The sequence below is a fragment of the Molothrus aeneus genome, chromosome 13 (assembly GCF_037042795.1).
Source record: "Molothrus aeneus isolate 106 chromosome 13, BPBGC_Maene_1.0, whole genome shotgun sequence".
Lineage (NCBI taxonomy): Eukaryota > Metazoa > Chordata > Aves > Passeriformes > Icteridae > Molothrus > Molothrus aeneus.
The window spans coordinates 17661440-17680395 of record NC_089658.1 but is presented as its reverse complement, the minus strand read 5'-3'; the positions used below and the strand labels follow the sequence as shown (position 1 = coordinate 17680395).

At 49.3% G+C, this 18956-nt stretch overlaps 1 protein-coding gene across 1 annotated transcript in view; it reads left to right on the top strand.

Moving 5' to 3' along the window:
* The first annotated feature begins 4525 nt into the window (after positions 1–4525).
* Positions 4526–18956, top strand: part of CHSY1 (chondroitin sulfate synthase 1) — a 75166-nt gene continuing 60735 nt past the window's right edge. Inside the window, exons 1-2 of the mRNA XM_066558995.1 lie at positions 4526–4797; positions 13602–14097. Coding sequence (XP_066415092.1) covers positions 4526–4797; positions 13602–14097 — 768 coding nt within the window. The remainder of the gene's footprint in view (positions 4798–13601; positions 14098–18956) is intronic.

The window sequence follows — 18956 nt, the reverse complement described above, 5'->3', positions numbered from 1 at the left end:
ATTTAAATCTAGTTCTAGTACCCTGCATTAAAATGGAGAGTTACTGTTGGCTTAGCCTAAAAGATGCACTTTGCAAAAACAAAAAAAAAAAAATCAGATTGTACAGCTTTGTCACATACTGGGAGGGGGCAACGCTGCCTGTGAATTCCATTTCTTGGGTAATGTAATTGCCACTTTAGGAGTTCTGCTTTTTAGGCTCTGACATGTTGATGCTCACATTTAAATCTGGGCTGTTCCAGTGCGTTCTTGACTCGGGTTAGGCAGCACCACGTTAAAAATGCATCAGTCCCCATGTCACAGCCCGCAGCGCCGCTCCTGTCACCAGCCGGGTGACACCTGGAGGCTCAGCAGGCACCGGAGGAGCTGCCTGGGGAGCAGGAGGGTTCTTCTGCACGGCATTCCCGCATTTCCCGGCCGGGAAGGCGAGCGCGCTGCACTGCGGGGCCGGGCCGGGCGATGGCAATGTCGGGCCGGGCTGGGAGCGAAAATGGGCACAGCAGAACGGGCACGGCAGGACGGGCACAGCTCCTGCAGAACGGGCACAGCAGAACGGGCACGGCAGGACGGGCACGGCTCCTGCAGAAGGGGCACAGCAGGACGGGCACAGCCCCTGCAGAACGGGCACTTCTGAGTCACCCGCCCGAGCACAGCTTGGGACTGGGCCTGCCAGCACCAGAATAGGATGGGGAGAGGAAAAAAAGAAAGAAAAAAGTGGGCGCTGGAGCTGAGGAAGGAGTTTCCGCATCATTTGGGAAAATGCGGTGGTGCTGGAAACATTGTGACAGAGACAAATGCTACTGGTTGCCCAGTGAGATTTTTTCCACCGCGAGTCTGTTACATTGAATATATGAAGTATGCTCATTTTCCAGTGCCTGGGCAGTTTTTAAAGTATAAGTTTGAGTACTGGAACATTCATAATTAAAGTTTCTGGAGCATTTGGGAGTAGTTCACTTCTGTAACTATTATTTTAAAATGTGGTAAAGAATGTGTCTTATAGAAGGTAAATCCTGCAAGTATTGGAGTGGGCTCACTGGAGATCAAAATCAGTGGGAAAAAGAAGTGGTAATAATGCAAAATATTCCTTTCCTCTACAGGACAAAGTCTCCTATGTGGAAGAAACTTTTTTCATTTGGTATTCAGGTTCTTTATTCTGAAAGGATGACATTTATTCTGTACGCACACACGTACACAGAGGCAGCTCAAGGACTTGGCTTTTTCATTGTTTAAAAATAGGATTACTGTTTTGTTAATCTGATTATGAATCTAAACCATGTGGGCCTGTCAAGTGGGCTCTCAGTGGCTGGGCTGGGTGCTAATCTTGCTGGAGGGAGTGGGATGGGAGCGTGGGGATGAGCACAGAATACCTCCTCCAGCCATCCCACAAGGAACTGGAAACATGCTGCATAAAAATGCCGTATGCTTGTAGACTGTGTTACCAAAGAAAAATACCATGTCTTTGAATATATAGTAACCATGATACATAGTGACAGCTATTGAGACCAAGAGCTGTATTAATAGGGAATGGCACTTAAATGTGATTATGCAGTATGACCTTTTGCTGCCATCCAGATTAAAAATACACTCTAGGCAGGTAACAGTATTATAATTCCACAGGAAGAAATAAACCATGCTTTTCAAGTTTTCCCTAAATCTGCTTTTCCCCCTTTTTTTCCAGCAGCTGCTCTATGCAAGAACAGGGCAGAAGCAGTAAAAGGGGCATGTGCTTGCCTAGCACTTTGAAATGTGAGTTTGGCACAATAAATGGCACAAAGGGAGGCATGTGGATGTGCTGTGGGAGTTGTGTGAGCATTGCAGCATTCCCAGGTGGCACCCCCTCCTCCCAGCTGGACATCTCAGCCTTAGAGCTGGGGTGTGAAATCTGTGCCTGCTCTGCAGGTCAAATCTGGCACCAGGAAAGCTCCCCTTCCTTCTCCTGCCCCTTCCCAAGCATTCTCTGGCCACCCCTGCACGTGGTGAGCTCCAGGACCACAATTGCTCTGGAGGTGCAGCAAGGTGGGAACGTGCCCAGGAGAGCTCTGGGCTGAGGAGATCCATCAGGGGAATGTGCTGCTCTGCTTCATCATTTCCATGTGTGCTGAAGTGGCACAGAGTTCTCAGCTCTGATGACTAACTTCTTTTCTTTGTGGGAAGAAGCCAACTGACAGCTCCTCAGCCCCAGCCCCAACCTTTCTCCTTTTTATTGCCTTTTAACCACGCTAGCTCTGCCTTTTCCTGTAATTCATAGGCCACAGTGGCTTTCCCTTGAATCAGGAGATTTTTACAGCTGATTTGGAGCAGGCAGAGTAATCTCATTCCTGCTCGTGGACTTGCCACATGTGCCTCTCTTGGAAAGGAGTGGGCTTGCTCTTTTTGTAGCTTGAATGTCTCTTGGTGTTGTGTATTTCAGGACCTGATGATCAGGCTTGTGGGGAGAGGAGGGAAGCAGAGTTTAATGAAGAACATTTTTTAAGTGCAATAAAAGATCCATGTGTGCAGAGTGGCACGGGCTGAGGATACCCCCAGACTTCATGGAAAGGATCAGTGCACCAGTAGTGAGAAATAATTGTGGAGCATTGCAAACCCTGGGAATTAGAAAGGAATTACAGTGGAAAGGACAGTCCAGCTGGCCTTTGCCAATGGTGTTCCTGCCCCTCCTGGCTTTACTTGCCTTGTGTGTATTCCAGTTTGGACTGCTCTTCCTTTCTCTCTCTCTTTCACCATTTAGTTCTTCTCTTCCTCTTCACACAAACACATCCCTTTCAATACATCCCTGTTCTGTCCATGGGCAAACAAAAGATGTCCTGCTCTTCCTTCCTGTTCACTATTTGTATTCCTTATCTAGTTTCTATTTGTATTCAATTTTATTGTTGTTTAATACCATAAATCCTGGTGGCACTTTCCTTGTCTTATTTGTGCTCTGACATCACGAGTTCATCTGTGCTGACCTCGGTATGGGGATTGCACCATCACAAGAGCAATAAACCCCAAACAAAAGCATTTTTTCCAAGACATTTCATTGAGCTCATTAGATAAGCAGATTGTGTCATTACCTGCTCAATCCCAGAAGCGAGACAGTTACTTGTGATCATAAAAAGTCTGTCATGGATGTCTCTCTTTGGCTTATTACTGTAGAGTATTAATGTGGTGTGATATCCTCTTTTGCAATGGTTCTTGCTCAAGAGGTTGCTGCCGTTACACCAAGACTTTCTTCTTCCCAGCCCATTATGGATGACATCATGATATAAATAAAATTTTAAATGGAAAAGACTGGCAATTGGAAAGGCCGAAGTGGGCAGGAAATGGAAGAAACCACAATGATAAGCAGGAGGTCAGTGGGTAGTACTTGATAAGTTTCTTCTGTTGAGACTGGAAGTTTTTTTTCCTGTGAAATGTGAGGGGTTTGTGGCTGCAGCATTTGAAGCTGAAGTGCTCTGTAGATGAAACGCACGTGGGGAGTCAGTGCGGACAAAGGAAAAAGAAATCTTCATGCAATAAAGTCTTCAATCTGTTGAGCACTCTCTATAGCCTGCGGATGGAAACAGACTGACCTATTTCTGGTTGGTTTAATTAGCAAGGTGGGAAAAAACAGAGAGTGCCTGTGCCTTGGCTCCCTGTCACCACAGCCTGTGCTGCACAAATGCACCAGTGCCAGACAAACAGGGCTGGAAGGCTGCTCCTCACTGCCTGCATCCCCTTGGACTCTGTGCCATGGGGCAGAGCCGGGCCTTAGGCAGCAGGGACCCGACTTGGTGCCTGTCCTGGGTCTGTCCCCAGTGTCTTCCCATCCTAGTCTGGGCTCCCAGTTCTGTCCCCTGAGCCAGGGTTCTGCCACGGGGGCTTGGTGCAGGTGCTGGGACGCCTATACTGGGGTTATGTCCAGCGTCTCAGTCCCTGTCCCCAGAGCTGAGCATCCACATTCTCTTGGCCTCTGCTCCTCTTGACCTGGATAGCTGGGCTGAGGTTCTGGTGTGCCAGTTCTGAGGTCCCAGTGTGGGATGCTGGGCCAGGTTCCCTATCCCCTGTGTGGAATGCTTGGTTAAGGTGCCGGTCCCTGTCACAGAACGGGTTTGGGTTGGAACGCTCATCTCATCCCACTTCGTGCCCCGGGCAGCGGGGACACCTTCCCACAGACCGGGCTGCTCCAAGCCCCGTCCAACCTGGCCTGGAATACTTCCAGCGATGGGGCGGGACGTCCAGCGGTGCCGCTGCAGGGCGGTGCTCCCGCCCCCGGGTCACAGCGCGGCTCCCGGAGCCCCCTGCCCGGGGCCGTGTCCTGGAGCCCCGCGCGGGGCGGGGGCCGCACCGGGGGCAGCGCGGCGGCGGCTCCGGCACGGCCGGGCGGGGCCAGGGGCAGCGCGGCGGGGCCGCACACGGCGCCTGTGCCGAGGGGCAGGGCCGGGGAGGCGGGCGGCCCCCCGCTCCCCTCCCTCCGCTTCCCGTCCCTGCCCCTTCCCCCATGGCGGCGCTGGGCGCCTCGGCGCGGCTGGCGGCGGCGGCGGCGCTGTGAGCAGCGGGCCGGGCGGGCATGGCGGGCCGCGGCCGCCGCGCCTGGCTCAGCGTCCTGCTGGGGCTGGTGCTGGGCTTCGTGCTCGCATCGCGCCTCGTCCTGCCCCGCGCCTCCGAGCTGGCGGCGGCGGCGCGGCCCCACCGAGCCCGCCCGCAGGGCTGCCGCCCGCCGCCCGCCGCCGCCGCCGCCGCCCCGCCGCGCCGCCCCGGCCCGCCGGCACAGAGCTTCCTCTTCGTGGGGGTCATGACGGCGCAGAAGTACCTGCGGAGCCGCGCCGTGGCCGCGCACCGGTGAGCGGCGGGGGGGCCGGGGGCGCCCGCCGGGGATGGGGGTCCGGTGGGCTGCCTTGGGCTGGGGTCTGGGATCGGCTCGGGGTCGGTTCGGGTGGGTTCGACTCGTCTCAACTGGGTTCGGTCACGTTCAGCTGAGCCGGGCTTGGCTCGGTTCGCTCCCATTCAACCGAGCTGGGCTTGGCTCGCTTCGCTCCCATTCAGCTGGACTCGGGCCGGTCGGCCGGTTCCCCCGGGGTAAAAGCGCCCGGCCCGGGATGCTCTTACAGCCGGGATGCCCCCGCCAGCCCCGGGGACCGCTCGCCCTTCCCCGGGGCAGGTGCGAGCGAGCCTCGGGGCACGCTCAGCCCCGGCGCTCCTCGCTCCGGGCCCCGGGGCGCTCTCCGGGCGGGCTGCGGCAGCCGCGGTGCCCCGAGCGCGGCTCCGCTTCTCGGGCAGCTCGGCAGGGACGCGAGGGGTCCGTGAGCCGCGTTACCGCTCCCGCAGGGTCTGGCTCAGCCAGGTTCCACCTGGCAGGTGGCCCCGGTGACCTTGCCTGAGGGTCAGGCAGCCCCGCCGGTGCGAGGGGACGCTGAGTGCCGGTCACCGGCGGGGACACGGGCATCCAAGTGCGTCCCTCGGTGCCTCTGCCTTGGGCGCAGCTGCGCCACGCTGGTACGGTCCTTGGCTGCTGCTTGTGGAGCGAGCTGACAGCCTGACGGTAACAGAAATAAAGTTTGGGGACCGCTGTAATGCCCTGGATAAAGACCACTGTGCCAAGCCGAAAGCTTGTGCTTGGGAATGGGACCCAGAAAAGGCATCTGGGAACAAAGAGTAAAACCCAGCTCGGCTCTCTGCAGCTGCTGCTGAGGCTGGACCAGGCAGTGAAGCAGCTCGGATGGGGAGAGCCAGCCTGGGTGAAGCGCTCCGTGCTTCAGACTGGTTGAGCTAATGCAGGAGCCAGGGTCTCGGAGCCGTGTGTTTGTTATCTGAGCACCCCTAATTTTGGAGCAGGAGCAATCTTGGTGCTTTGCACTGTGTGCTGCTCACCGTGGTCCCCAAGTGTGGCTGGGCATGGCCGTGAGTGCCACGGGCTAATGGGAATTCTGTCCAAAGCCTCGGCAGCATCAGGATAATCATCTCTTCTGTGAGAGATGTGTCTGTGGCTTTGGTGGAACTCTGTGCTCTGCTGAAATGTGCTGGGATATGCTCATTGCTCCGGTGTGCGCGCCAGCAGGCAGTGCTGGGAGGCTGCACGGGAAGCCTGCTTGGGAAATCTGAAAGAGTCAAGAGCTAAAATGTCAGCTCGGGTACACCCCAGCTCTGGCTGAGCCAGCACCCTCAGGGGAGCAGCCTGGAGCTCTGGGGCAGATCTTTAATAAAACATCCCCTTCTGTCTTGTGCTAGAACAAACCCTTCTCCATATCCTGCCTGCCCTGGCTGAAAAGTACTTGGCCCTATTGGCCAGTAAGAGCAGGGTGACAAAACTATTTATGATGGGCCATCATACCATCGTTCCCACCTCGGCTCTGGTTTCAGGAAATCTGTCTTTATATCAGCATCCAATGCAATAAAATTGCTTTATTGGGCAATCTGAGGCATATTGTCCACCAGCGATAGCTTTAATGGAAACTTAATTCCTTCTTCCAGCAGTAGACCTGTAATTAAGTTACAGAAAGCGCATGATTGATGCTTTGAAATGGGTGAAGGAATCTGTTTCTTCAGGGTTATGTTCTCCTTCACCATGTGGGATGGAGCATTTTGGATTGCAAATCTCACAGGCTGTGCAATTTAGATTTACATACAGGGAGGCTGGAGTCGTGTTGGGACATCGCATACCAGGTTTTATGGCAGAATACTTTATCTAGCATCCATCAGATTTTACTTCAAGAATTTGGAAAAGGGAAATTTATCACTGTGTTGTCCAGAGTGTTCTTTGGGGGAGAAATTCACTTTGCTGGTGTGGGAAGGATTCTTGTTTTCGCCTGGTTTTGCCTATGCTTGCTGAACAGTCTGGTGCTGTGGCGGAGCTGGGTTTAGAGAACAAGATCTGCGACATCTGCTCTCACAAAACAATGGCTAAAGATGCAACTTAACAAATTCAGCTAATGGAATCGGGCTCCTTCAGCCCTTAGATGGAGATCTGAGTATCGCTTTTTACTACACTGCTATTTTGGTTTAACGTCTAGAGATGATGTCTGTTCTTGGAAGAGATGGATAAAGAGACCCTTAGTAGGGCTAAATGCGTTTTTCTCACCTCCGTTGGTGAAAGAAATGAGCTAATGTCCTGGTGACAGGAAGACATCTTTGGGGGAAGATGGGGAGGGGGGAAGAGGAAGACAAACCTGAAATCTTAAATGGCTTTTGATTGCCATGAAGTACTCAAGCAGACAATTGCTGGGATTACTACATTGACAAAGCATCCTGGTGAGCTGAATCGCTGGCACAGCCAGTGAAATGGGAAGCTGCTAGCAAGGCATTCCCGGGGTGGCAGCGTGTGCAGAGCCTTGATACCACGCTGAAAGGAATTAGGGATTCAGAGGCTGAATACCTCCAAATTGCTGTGGCTCAAAGGCCATTTACAGACACAGCTAAAAGGGACCGGAGCAGAAAGCATTTGCTGATCCTGGCTGCTGTGAATCCAGATAGGGTCTAACAAGAGGGGAAGCAATCCACTTCCTGAACATCAATCATGAGCAAAATGACCACTGCAAGGCAAACCAGGCCTGCTGGATTTTCGGGAGCCGCCGGCTCTTTGTAACAGTCCTGCTTTTGTAGTCTGTGAGGCAGAGAATAAGCTTTAGATCCACAGGTTTTCGGAGGGCAGATTTGCAGCCTCAGCAGTGATTGCATCTGACAGCCAGGTTAGCAGAGCTTCCCTTCCAGGAGGCCGGGGAAGTGCAGCAGCAGGAGCCACGGTGTCACTTGGAAGGACAAGGAGTAGTCAGGAAAAGAGCTGGGCAGGAAGGAGTTAAAGAGATGGCTGGGGTTCAGGGAAAGTGCAACAATATGTGCTAATGGTTTTGCAGTTGAGGGGAGTTGTCCTAAAAGAGCTGCAGGAAGGAGAGGATGGGAATAAGCAGTCTCCCAGAAGATTTAAGTCTGCTGTCTCAGGAGCAGAAATATCAGGCAGTTAACCCATTTTTTTTTTTTTCCGTTTGCGTAGCAACTAGATTTCCTGGGAAACGTGGCAGGAGAGTGGTGTGAATGCAGTTAATGGCGAGATGTCAGCGGCTGGCCTTTGGCAGCATCTTTGCAGGAACACAGCCGCAGCACGTCTGGGTTTGGGACGGTCCCCAGGGCACCGTCAAGTGCCACGAGGACCATGAGGGATGCCCGGGGCTGGTGCTGAGCCATCCCTGCCCGGTGGCAGAAGGATGCCCTTCAGGGGCTCCATTTCCAACGTGCTGCCTCTGTTGGTGGTGGCTTACAGGAAGCTGGAATCCAAATACCTGAGTGCTCGGAAGAGCTTGAGTGAAAGGCAGCCAGAAGGATTTGGGTGTGGGGGAGTTTGGGTTATCTGTCAAAGTGTGCACTTACACATTGTAAGTGTATTGCTCCTAAATTCAGATCTGCATCTGTCGGGTGGTTTGGCCCGTTCTGGTCGCTGGTGGGGGGATGTGATGGATTGTGGAGCTCCTGCCCCTTGGGAGGGGGCCCTGTGAAGTGACTTTGGATGTTGTGCCAGCACAGTACGTGTTTTACTTCATGTGTGAATCGTACCACAGTACTGCAGCAGTGAGAACTCAGTGTCCTGCTCAGGTACCCTCCACCAGAAACACGATGTACTTGGCATTTCTGGCCAGTAACCTAAAATTTGTGAGGATGTTTAAGGAACGGTGTGAAAGAAGCACACAGAGCAACTGTCATTGATACAGGGGCTGGGGGGTAAGTAAAACAAAGTCACTTACACCCCCCAAAATAACCACATGGCCCAAAACTCTGAGACACTTGGGCTCTGATCTTAGCCTGGCCCACTGTCTGTGTGCCTGTGGGTGATGGATCCATTTCTGTCCCTGTCCACAAGGAAGGTGGATATGCATGGACAGAAAACCAGCATCACTTAAAATTGGAGGAGTTTAGCTCAAAGGACTCAAACAGCTGTGGAAGCTGCTTGGGTTCTCTGTTAAAGCAATCCTGCAGAAACCTGAAAGAAACTTTTCCTCAAGATTGGAATTCTGTAATGCAGATCTTAGTGACAGAGATGTGGAAATTTAAAAGACCAGCTTTTTTTTGGTGACCTCCCATGTGTTATCTACAGTACCATGTGCAGGAGCAGCGTGCTGGTTTCCGAGCTCAGTTCTCCTGCCTGAGCTGTGGTTCACTGCTTCCCCAGTAGCAAATGTTGTTGGAAGAATGGGGCCTTGAAGAACAGAGATGCCAAACTAGCCCTAATTCAACAAGGAATTTAGCTGCATTCAAGACATCAGTCTTTCATGTCTGTTGTCTTGCTGAGTTCTTCACAAATTATGATTTTCTTCAGCGTAATTATACAAGATGACTATTTCTCAAAACTTTAAATGATTTCTCTGATTTCCTCTAAGGGAAACTTCCTGAGCTGCAGACCAAAACCAAATACATTTTTTGTCAGTCTTCAGCCTGAGTCTCTACAAAGGGAGCACTGTCTGCATAACGCCACTGACTGTGCTTCTGCCGAGTCTGCAAAGCTGATAAGCAAGATAATACAAATAAATAATAAATACTGAAAACTGAAGAGAAAACATCCCAGATCTGTGCTGCTCCTGCTGCAAGTTGTGCTTTTAAGCTTCTTTTTAAATGAAGCTTCTTACAACATTTCAAGACTACAATTGTGGTCACTTTTTAGAAAATAGGGGGCTTTTTAGTGCTCTTGGTGTGCTCAAGGTTTTCTGTATTTCATGAGTTCCTGAGAGCCAGCTAAAAAGATAAAATCTTTTCACCCAGTTTGCTTGTGACTTGCTTAGCCTAGGGTACACGAAGGATATCCAGTGTGCAAAACTGGGTGAGGGAGGGAGGGTAAAATTGATTTGGTAGCCACCAGTACTGGAGCATCACTGGAGTCATGTTCTCTGCTTAGAGATTTTTTTTTTCTGAGGAAGGTTTACTCATTTAGTTTGTGGTTGTTTAATTTTCACTTTGATTTCCTTGTCAACACAGCCTTCTGGTTTGTGGAGTTGTGTGCCCTGTGTACTGAGAGAAACCAGGTCACTCAGTATCGTGCAGGTTTTTTACCTCCTGGGGAGGGTAATAGAGAGCCTTGCTGTCCTGATTCATGCACATCCTCCTGCTTAAGCAGCAGATTCAGATTACACGGGGGAGATAAGGTTGGGATCTGTCAGGGTTTTTAAATGACCACTTCAGGGCAGTATCAGTTGTATTCACAAGCTGATATTTCTCTGTGGACAGAGTTGAAATGGCTTTGACTGAAGCGCTTGGTGAGCGATCACTGCAGCCCAGGTGGTCTCTGCAGCTGCAGATACAGAGTCTGGTGGCAGAAATGTTGTGTCCATGTGTCCTTTAAACAGCTCAGGGTGACAGGGCGGTGGGGAAGAAGGAGGGTGTCAAATTTCAATAAAAATATTTTTCTGGGTTTTTTTCATTTTCAAACATACAATTCTTTTGCAGATAGAACCTGCAGGTCTTGTACTGGAGAAACCTTGACCAGGAAAGTGATGTCATCTGGTGGAAGGGGGTGTTGGTGGGGCCACAGAGGTGGGGAGGTGTTGAGAAAAGAGCTCTGTGCTCAGGAGCTGAAGGGTCAGGTTGCTGCCCATAACCTGAGAGCAGACAAGGTAAATGACAGTGGAGGTGGGAGGACTGGCAAGAAATGTAGGTTTTACATACTAAACCACAGAATTGCTGGTGATGGAGCCAAGTCTGATTATTTGCAACATTGGATAAAAAAGTTAAAAGCAGCTTTGATCAGAATTCATCTGTGCATTTATCAGTCCTTAGTTCTGCTGATAACTGGGGCCAGAAAAACCTGCTTACAGCTCATCTCACCCTCTGTGGTTTGGCTTCTTTGGCTGAGTGCAGCAGCATGTTTCCTGAGCAAACTGTTCTCCCTGTTTCTGTCCCCAAAAGGGCCACAGCGAGCTGTGGCTTGGACGTGAGGAGCAGCCCGTGGTGGCTCCATTGTCTCAGCCTGTGCCTGAGCTGTGCTCTGTTGACACAGACACTTGGGCTGTTTGTCCATGTGGGAGGGTTTCATCCCTTTGGGTTCAAACAAAGCCACGGTCACAAACAACACGTTGAGCTGTCTCATCCTAGAAATTGTGTTGCTGCAGGAGGTGAACAAAGGCTCAGTCAGGCTGTGCTGGTGCACAGTCGATGTGGTTGACATGAGATCCCAAGGCTGAAGTGACATCGTGGTGCTCACACAGGTCCTTGGGGTGTGGATGTTGTTAGGGCATGGTGTTTGTGTCCCCATTCCTGCACACATGCAGGAATGTCTGTGTTTTACCCCTGGTCTAATGTGGAACCTAAATGTGGCTCACATGGAAAGATGGGCTCAAGCTGGCTTTGGGATGAGGGGTTTAGTGCAGTAAGAAGACTGGGAATCAAGCATGCCAGGGTTTATGGATGTGCATGCATTTTGTTCCCTTTCTGTTGAATGGGAGCTCTTCTCTTGATCTTGGAAGTCAGGGTACCTATTTGGAGAACAGGGAGTAAATTTAAACTGGGAATCAACAGAAGAGCTTGATGACTTCCAGGAGGGAGCTAAAGCTTGGAGTGATAGAAGACATCCTGTGTTGCCCATAGATTATAGTCATGATAAAGGCAGATCTTTCAGGGTATGAAGAGCAAGTCTGAAAAGACACTGTTTGCTTTTGAATAAAAAAGTAACTAAGCAGAAATTGCCAAAAGACTTTAGGTTATAACTTCAACCTGGTAGTTGTCTGCAAAGTGTCCTGGGTCCACCCAAAGCTGTGTCTCAGTGGATGAGATGAGCTGCATTTCTCAGTAACTCCTTCTGTCCTTTCTTTCTGTGACACTAAAATTTAAATGCATCTTTAGTGAAGAAAAATCTTTTAAGCTTAGACTGGGAGTTGATACGGGAAGAGCTGTGGATGATTTGTATGTGGAGTGTGGGTGTCAGAAAATAAACAGCAGAACTTCCTTAAAAGTTAGTGAAAGTTCAGGATGTGACCGTGTCTCCTTTTAAAGCAGGCAGTTCTCAGTGATTTATAACCAGCAGTACTGTGCATTAATTGCCTCACTGATGATTAAAGGCCTCATCACCTCTGTTGTGAAGTCAGTGGGAATGTTTCCATTTGCTTTACCCTGTGCTCTTCTGGAAGCTCAGATCTAAACTTTTGCTATGAAACACTACCCACAGCAGTAAGAAATCCAGGAGACAAAGCTTTTAAAGTAATTGGGTGATATTCATTACACACAGTGGAATTAGTGAGAAACTGTTAAGGTGTCAAAGTTGATATTCAGGTAGTCTCATTAAATACCTCTACATTTTCTGATGGAACTTAAGGAATAATTCTCCTGAAGTATTTTTATATTTCAGGCTTTATATGATAGCTAATTCTGGATATTTCAAATTTCAGATGGTCTGTGCTGCCCAAAATCTGCTCAGGTATTGGCAAGAAGCCTGTGCTGAGAGGCATCTGGTCAGAGTGACAGTGATGCATTGAGGGAATACTGTGTCCTTTACCTTGAGAGTCTTTTCACATCAGCTTTAGGTTATATTCTGAGTATAGTCACCAAATAGAATTATGGATTATTCTCCCTGTATATAAAAAGGGGCAAAACCTGTTGGTTTACCAACTAAAGTAGTTTTACCGACTAAAAATGTTTCTGTGAGTTTCTGTGAGGTGTATGTGATCTCTTATCCCAGATAGAATTTCAGAAAATGGTACTGCAAGCTTAAAATTAATAATTTTTGAGGGCAAGGCTGTAGCAGTTACGTGACTGAAAATCCTCCCTGGAGGAGGCTGTGCTCTGCCTTGAGGAATCATCCTGCAGCTCTTCCTGCTATCAGTGACCCAGTTTGCCCACGCAGATGGGTTGGATTTGTCAGAGAGGAGCACGGTGTGGAGCAGATGTTGCTGTGCTGCTCTGCACAGGAAAGACTCCTCTTCTGTGCAGTTCCTCTGCACTAGAACCTGGAATGAAATGTCTGGAAAGCTGCTGGAGGTGCAGGTGTTGGGTAGCACCATGTTACTGTGGGAATTAGGAGTTCTACAGGCATCTCTTAGAACTTTGCTGGTATGGACAAAGCCACTTGAGGTTACTTCTGCTCCATGCTCTGTGCTTTGCTTCTCCACACACCATCTGGAGAAGTTGCTCTTTGGTTGGTTTCCCAAGGGATGCCGTTTCCTTAAAAGTTCATGTGAATTTACTCTCTGGAAGTCTGTATTTCTGAGTGCACATTTGAGCTTTTAGGGAAGCTTAGAGGGAGTGGCATAGAGGGAAAGTGACTGTCATGCTGAATAACTTGCAGGGAAGCTTTGGAAGCAGTAAATTCAGTTGTAAGTGAATTGTTGGCCCCTATTGGATCACCTCTGTACTTTGTGATCAATAGCTGTTAGTGCAAAACTGAGTGTGCTTAACGAATCCTGCTTCTACTAGTGAACTGCTGCTATTTAATTATTTTTCTAACATATGGAGGTGCAAAAATGGTACTCAGACTCTTGTCATATCAGAATCTTGTGTATGTTGTACCAATTGCTGTGTGTGCCACGTGAATGTCCTCATTTGTGTGGTAAAAAATAACCTTACAAGGTGTTCAAAAAAGAAAATTTGTAAAGCAGGTGAGCCACAGTCTGTGGCAGCACTCTCTGCCTCCCCTGGTTTGCATATTTAATTATTCCTTCTTGTCTTTTCCAATCTAGAACATGGTCCAAAACCATTCCTGGCAAGGTCGAATTCTTCTCCAGCGAGGGCTCGGACACCTCTATCCCCATCCCCATCGTGCCGCTTCCAGGTGTGGATGACTCCTACCCCCCCCAGAAGAAATCCTTCATGATGCTCAAATACATGCATGACCACTACTTGGACAAATACGAATGGTTCATGAGGGCTGACGACGACGTTTACATCAAAGGGGACAAACTGGAGAACTTCCTCAGGAGCCTGAACAGCAGCGAGCCCCTGTTCCTGGGCCAGACCGGCCTGGGCACCACGGAGGAGATGGGGAAGCTGGCGCTGGAGCCGGGGGAGAACTTCTGCATGGGGGGGCCAGGAGTGATCATGAGCAGGGAGGTGCTGCGGCGGATGGTGCCGCACATCGGCGAGTGCCTGCGGGAGATGTACACCACGCACGAGGACGTGGAGGTGGGACGCTGCGTGCGCAGGTTCGCGGGGGTGCAGTGCGTCTGGTCCTACGAGGTAAGGACGGGGCAGTGGGGAGGGGGCTTTTGGGGCAGGAGGTAGAGGGGAGGGTTGATGTTGTGCACAGCAGATCCCCCCCGCCTCAGCTGCCTCTGCAGCGTCACCGTCCGTCTGTACGGTTTCTACGCTTTTTGTTCCCTGCGAGTGTCACCCTTGGAAAGACCTACGAAAATTTGGAAATGCAGCAGTAAGGAAGGAGGTGGAGGAGCATTCGTTATTCATCACAGATATTTTTACTTAGATAGAAGGGGAATAAGCTGAAATCAAAATGGCCTCGAGTGCCTGCACTCCTGACTGTCCAAGCCTCTTTTATCTTATTTAGCCGAGCACGTCCTGGTGTCAGCATGGAAAATGGATGATACAATTACCGTGTTTCTTACTGCAGTTGAAATGTGTGAGGCTGACAGATGTTTGCCCTGACAGTGACAGTTTTTCTCCAAACTGGAGATGTCTCATGGTGGCTGGCACTATAACCCTGCATGCTGAGCTGCCTCCTGGCAGCCCAAATCTGTTGCTGCTCCGGGCACTCGTTGGCAGCCCCATCCTGCATGCGCCTGCTCGGCAGGTCCTTGACGTCAGCACAGACAAGCCACCACTCTTACCAAAACTCGTGGTCTGCCCACACTGATGTGCCTGCAAATTTGGCATTTTGGAGGATAAAAAATTAGAGAGCCTGCTTTTGGCAGTTTCCTGCTGCTGTTTGTTGGGATCCGGCAGCTTCTCCCTGGGGATGACAGGGGCTTCTCCTGCCTGGGTGTGCTGGGCTCCTTGAAGTGAGTCCTGGGTGTTTACAGACTGCCTGGTTGAAAGCAGCTTGAGCTGCACTTTCACCAGGGTAAATGCTGGTGGGTCTGCCTTAGAAATATGGGAGAAGTTGAAAGCAGAAGAGAGGCTGAACAGTTTGTCTCTGTGCACAAACATTTACAACCTGACGCAACCATGGCTTTGTCCTTTTATGAGATGTGGCTCACAGTGACATTGAGGTCACAGACAGTGACAGATAGCGCTGCTGAGCCACTCTTTCACTGGCAAAGACTTGGGTTTAGCTTTTGACACTGAGTTTCTGCCCCTAAAAGCTGTTGCTTTGTTTCAGTTCACAGTTCAGCGATGGGGAAGCCTCTGAGGAAAGGGAAGGAGGTTTCCAGCTGCAGTTATTAATTAATGTCTTTTGTGCCTGGAGACTTTCTAGGCTAACAGTGTCTCTCCACATTCCCTGCTTTCAGACCTGGAACTAGTTTATGTTTTGCCAGCATTGTGGTTTAGCCATTCGTAAAGAGTCAGTAACTTTTTCCACAGTTTTTAGCAGCATAAAATTTTTACTATAGACATTCAGAGTTGAAATAACTTCTGCTGTGAATGCCTGTACCATCTGGCATTTGATAAGTTACTGAAGGTCAGCATTTTGGTCCTATTGAAACTGTCAAAGGGCTCCTAAATTCAATATAACCAAATATTGGATTGAAATAACCAATGATAGCCCACAACTGCACTGGGAATGCTGTCTGACAGAAATAGATGGGGCTTTCTCATAATCAGTTTTGTTTGATGAGCTTCTGTTATTAGCCTTAATGCTGGATTCTCCTAAGTGCCATGAATTGCTTAAAATTGGTTTGTGTGAAGTGTATAAACTGTTGGGTGTTCAGAAGTAACTCGTGAGTGTGGGATGTTAAGGCTCAGCTGTTGGGGAGAGTAGGAAACATTTCAATGACAAAAGCACATAGCTTCTGCAAGAAGTGAGTCCACGCTCATTTAGTTGTGGCTTTTCAATTTAAATACCTGTCATCTTTTTTTATCTGGTCCTCTTGTTGCCCAGATGAAATGTGCCTGGTATTTTATTTCAGATAAAGCAATAACTCTGTGAATAAACACAGCTGTTGCAACAGCTGTGTTAGAAATGCTTGGTGTAAAAGTGACATTTTCCATGTCTTGTATGTTCATGAACATCGAGTAACAGGCCACTGTAAGTGAATTGCAAAATGTTGTGTTTCACTGAGCTTCTGATGGAGCAAAAAGTTTATCTGTGCCTGCTCTGCTGGGGCACAGCCACCACATCCTTCACAATTCCCATCAGAGGAAAAGCTGTGACAGCACAAGGCTCAGCAGACAGAGAAGTGTTGGCCTTAGAAATCCCAAACCTCAGACTTCTCCTTTGCAGCCTGCACTTCCTATTCTGAAGAGGCTCGAGTGGCAGCACAGAACAAGGGAGCAGTTCAGGTCCCTGCAGTGAGCCCCCAGCTCACTGGGTTTCATTCTCAGCATCTCGGGCGTGGAGTGCCCTGCTGGTCCTCACCACGGGTGGCTTTTCCCTGCACTGTTCTCGTGGTGGGCTCCCTGCCCAGAATCGTTTTACTCATCTCCATGACTGTCACTGTCCCCTTTCTCTGATTTTGGGAACCCACAATGTCTTCACTGTGCTGCTCATCTTCCCTGGCCCTGGTGGTTTGCCCGAATGCATCACCAGCCCAGCTCTGTGTGGCATTTCTGCTCGCAGCAGTTTGTCTCAAAGCCCCTTTTTCCCCCCCTTTCTGTGTTTCTGTCAGTCTCTGCTCTCTGCAGTGCCTCTCAGACCACTTCATTAGAGTGGCATCGGTTATTGTCCATTTCAAGACTTGGGAGGATTTGTTCACGCTCTTCCTGCCCTCAGGAGCTTTTCAGCAGACACAGTAGAGGAATTGACACCACCATTCTTTGGACTTCCTGTGTCATCTCAGCCCAGAAAAGCAGCAGCAGCATGTGCAAGGTTGAGGACACCTGCAGCTCTCTGGGCTCTGGGCAGCTCTGACCCACCCAGGCTGCTGCTTTGGGAGAATTTGCAGCCCAGGGATTTTAAGCTCCTATGACCAGGCTTGGAGCTGTTATTTGACACAGCCTTATTTGACGAAGGTTGAGTGAGTCACAGATGAGACATGGCTGTTAAATGTAAGTTCTTTAGGGCAAGGATTATCATAATTGTAAAAACAAACCCCAGACTGTCGCTGCTGTTTGACAGATAGCTGTAAAACTCAGCGCTCTATAGGGTGGAACAGCCAAAGCCAGAGAGTTTATGCAGCAAATTATAAGAAAACAGTCACGAAAAGAATGGAGCTATGAAATCTCTGAAGCTTCCAGAAGGGAGCTTTAGAGTTCATGAAGAAATACAGAGTGTGGTCATTTTTTTTTTGAAGAGAACTAAAGGCTTGGAGTGGACTTTCTCAGAAATGGTTCTGCATTTCTAGTGAATACTGGTACTTAAGACTTCTGGCACGTTGCTGGGTGTTATCCTCAGGAAAAGATTGCCTACTTAAGTCTCCTTCCTTCTCCCCTTTCCTCCCACCAGTAGTTCTTCCAGTCCATCTCATGTGGATCACAGGGACGTGGAAGTTTTGTTTTCTCCTACATTGCCATGTGGTGCCACGCAGGGTCTTGGATTTCAGCCTGAGAACATGTTCTGGTTTTGATGACAAGCTCTTTCATTTGTGATTTAAACCATCCCAAAAGTATTGTTGATTTCAGTTTTGTGTCTAACATTTCCTTTAAATGCACCTGAACTACAAAGTCACTGCTGTGTAGCTTAGTGTTGTTTCAGCCTTGTTTTGCAGCTGTTGCTGAGTATTGTTCTAATTTGTGGTTAACAGCCTCACAATTTTATTACAGGCTCTTTGTAGCTGCTAGAAGTCAAGGCAGTGCTGCTATATCTCATTAATTTCTTTTGTATTTAAACCCTTGTGACATATGCTGCTCTCAGGTGATCCCAGTTCCTTCCTCTGTGTCCTACAGTGCAATAGTGGATCCTACAGTGGATCCAGTGGAGCATCTTTTCCTACCTCTGGCAGGTATAAATAACCAATTTTGTCTGTTTTATCTCCTGTTCTGATTGAGGCTGTGGGAGAAATTAGGTGAGATGCAGCAAGTGTATCTGTGTGGAGAAAGCAGTGCTTTCCTCCAAACTGCAACAAGTACTCTGCAATGTCCTGAAAGGAGACAGGATGGAAAGGAAGGTATGACAAGGGCGTTGATCACACCAGGAAACATAAGCAGCAAGGAAGAGCAGGTCCAACCTTTTGGGTGTTGGTGAGAGGAAAAAGTAGGACATTGGTGACCAGGGATAGCAGGGGGCTTTGGGAGAAGGGGGGCTTGAATTAACATTTTGTGTGGTCTTTCATCTGGAGTAATTGAAGATAATTGCTACTCTGAAGTTCACTGAAGTTAAGAAAGCTCTTAAAGTGCTCATTTTATCTGCCAAGTACACTGGCAGTGCCAGAACATACCATTTCTGGGATGGATGTTCCCAAGGGCAAAACTGAAGTTTATGCTTTTCTGTAAGACAGCTGGAAGTAAAAAAAAATAAAATCAATTATAGTCCTGCAGTGATAGATCAGATCTGAAAGACTGGAAAGAGATGCTGCTGTTAATGGCTGAGCTCCAGTTCCTTTGCTTTTCCCTTCTCTCATTAACAAAAAGGAGACTGGTCCTGTTGTGGCTGGGTGGTGAGTGACACCCAGCACAGAGTGAGCTCCCAGAGCAGGGCAGGATGGGCTCTGTGAGGGGGCTCTGCAGCACCTCTGTTCTCTGCAGACACTGGGGGCAGTGGGGTTGGACTGTGGTGTTTGGTTGTTTTTGCTCCATGAACCTCTCCTTGGACTCCCAGCCAGCAAATGAAAGAATTCACTTGTCTTTGTAGCAGGAGCTTCCAGCAGCACTCCTGAAATAAGACATTACTGTATGTGTGTATTGTCCTGGCTTCAAAGCTTGGACATTTTTGAAGTCAGAGCATGGAAACTTGACAAACCCTGACAGCACAGACACCTTATCTTGCTGTGTGTGCAGCCCACTGCATCTCTCAATTTCAAGAAACCTGTGATGTGAATTGTGTGTGT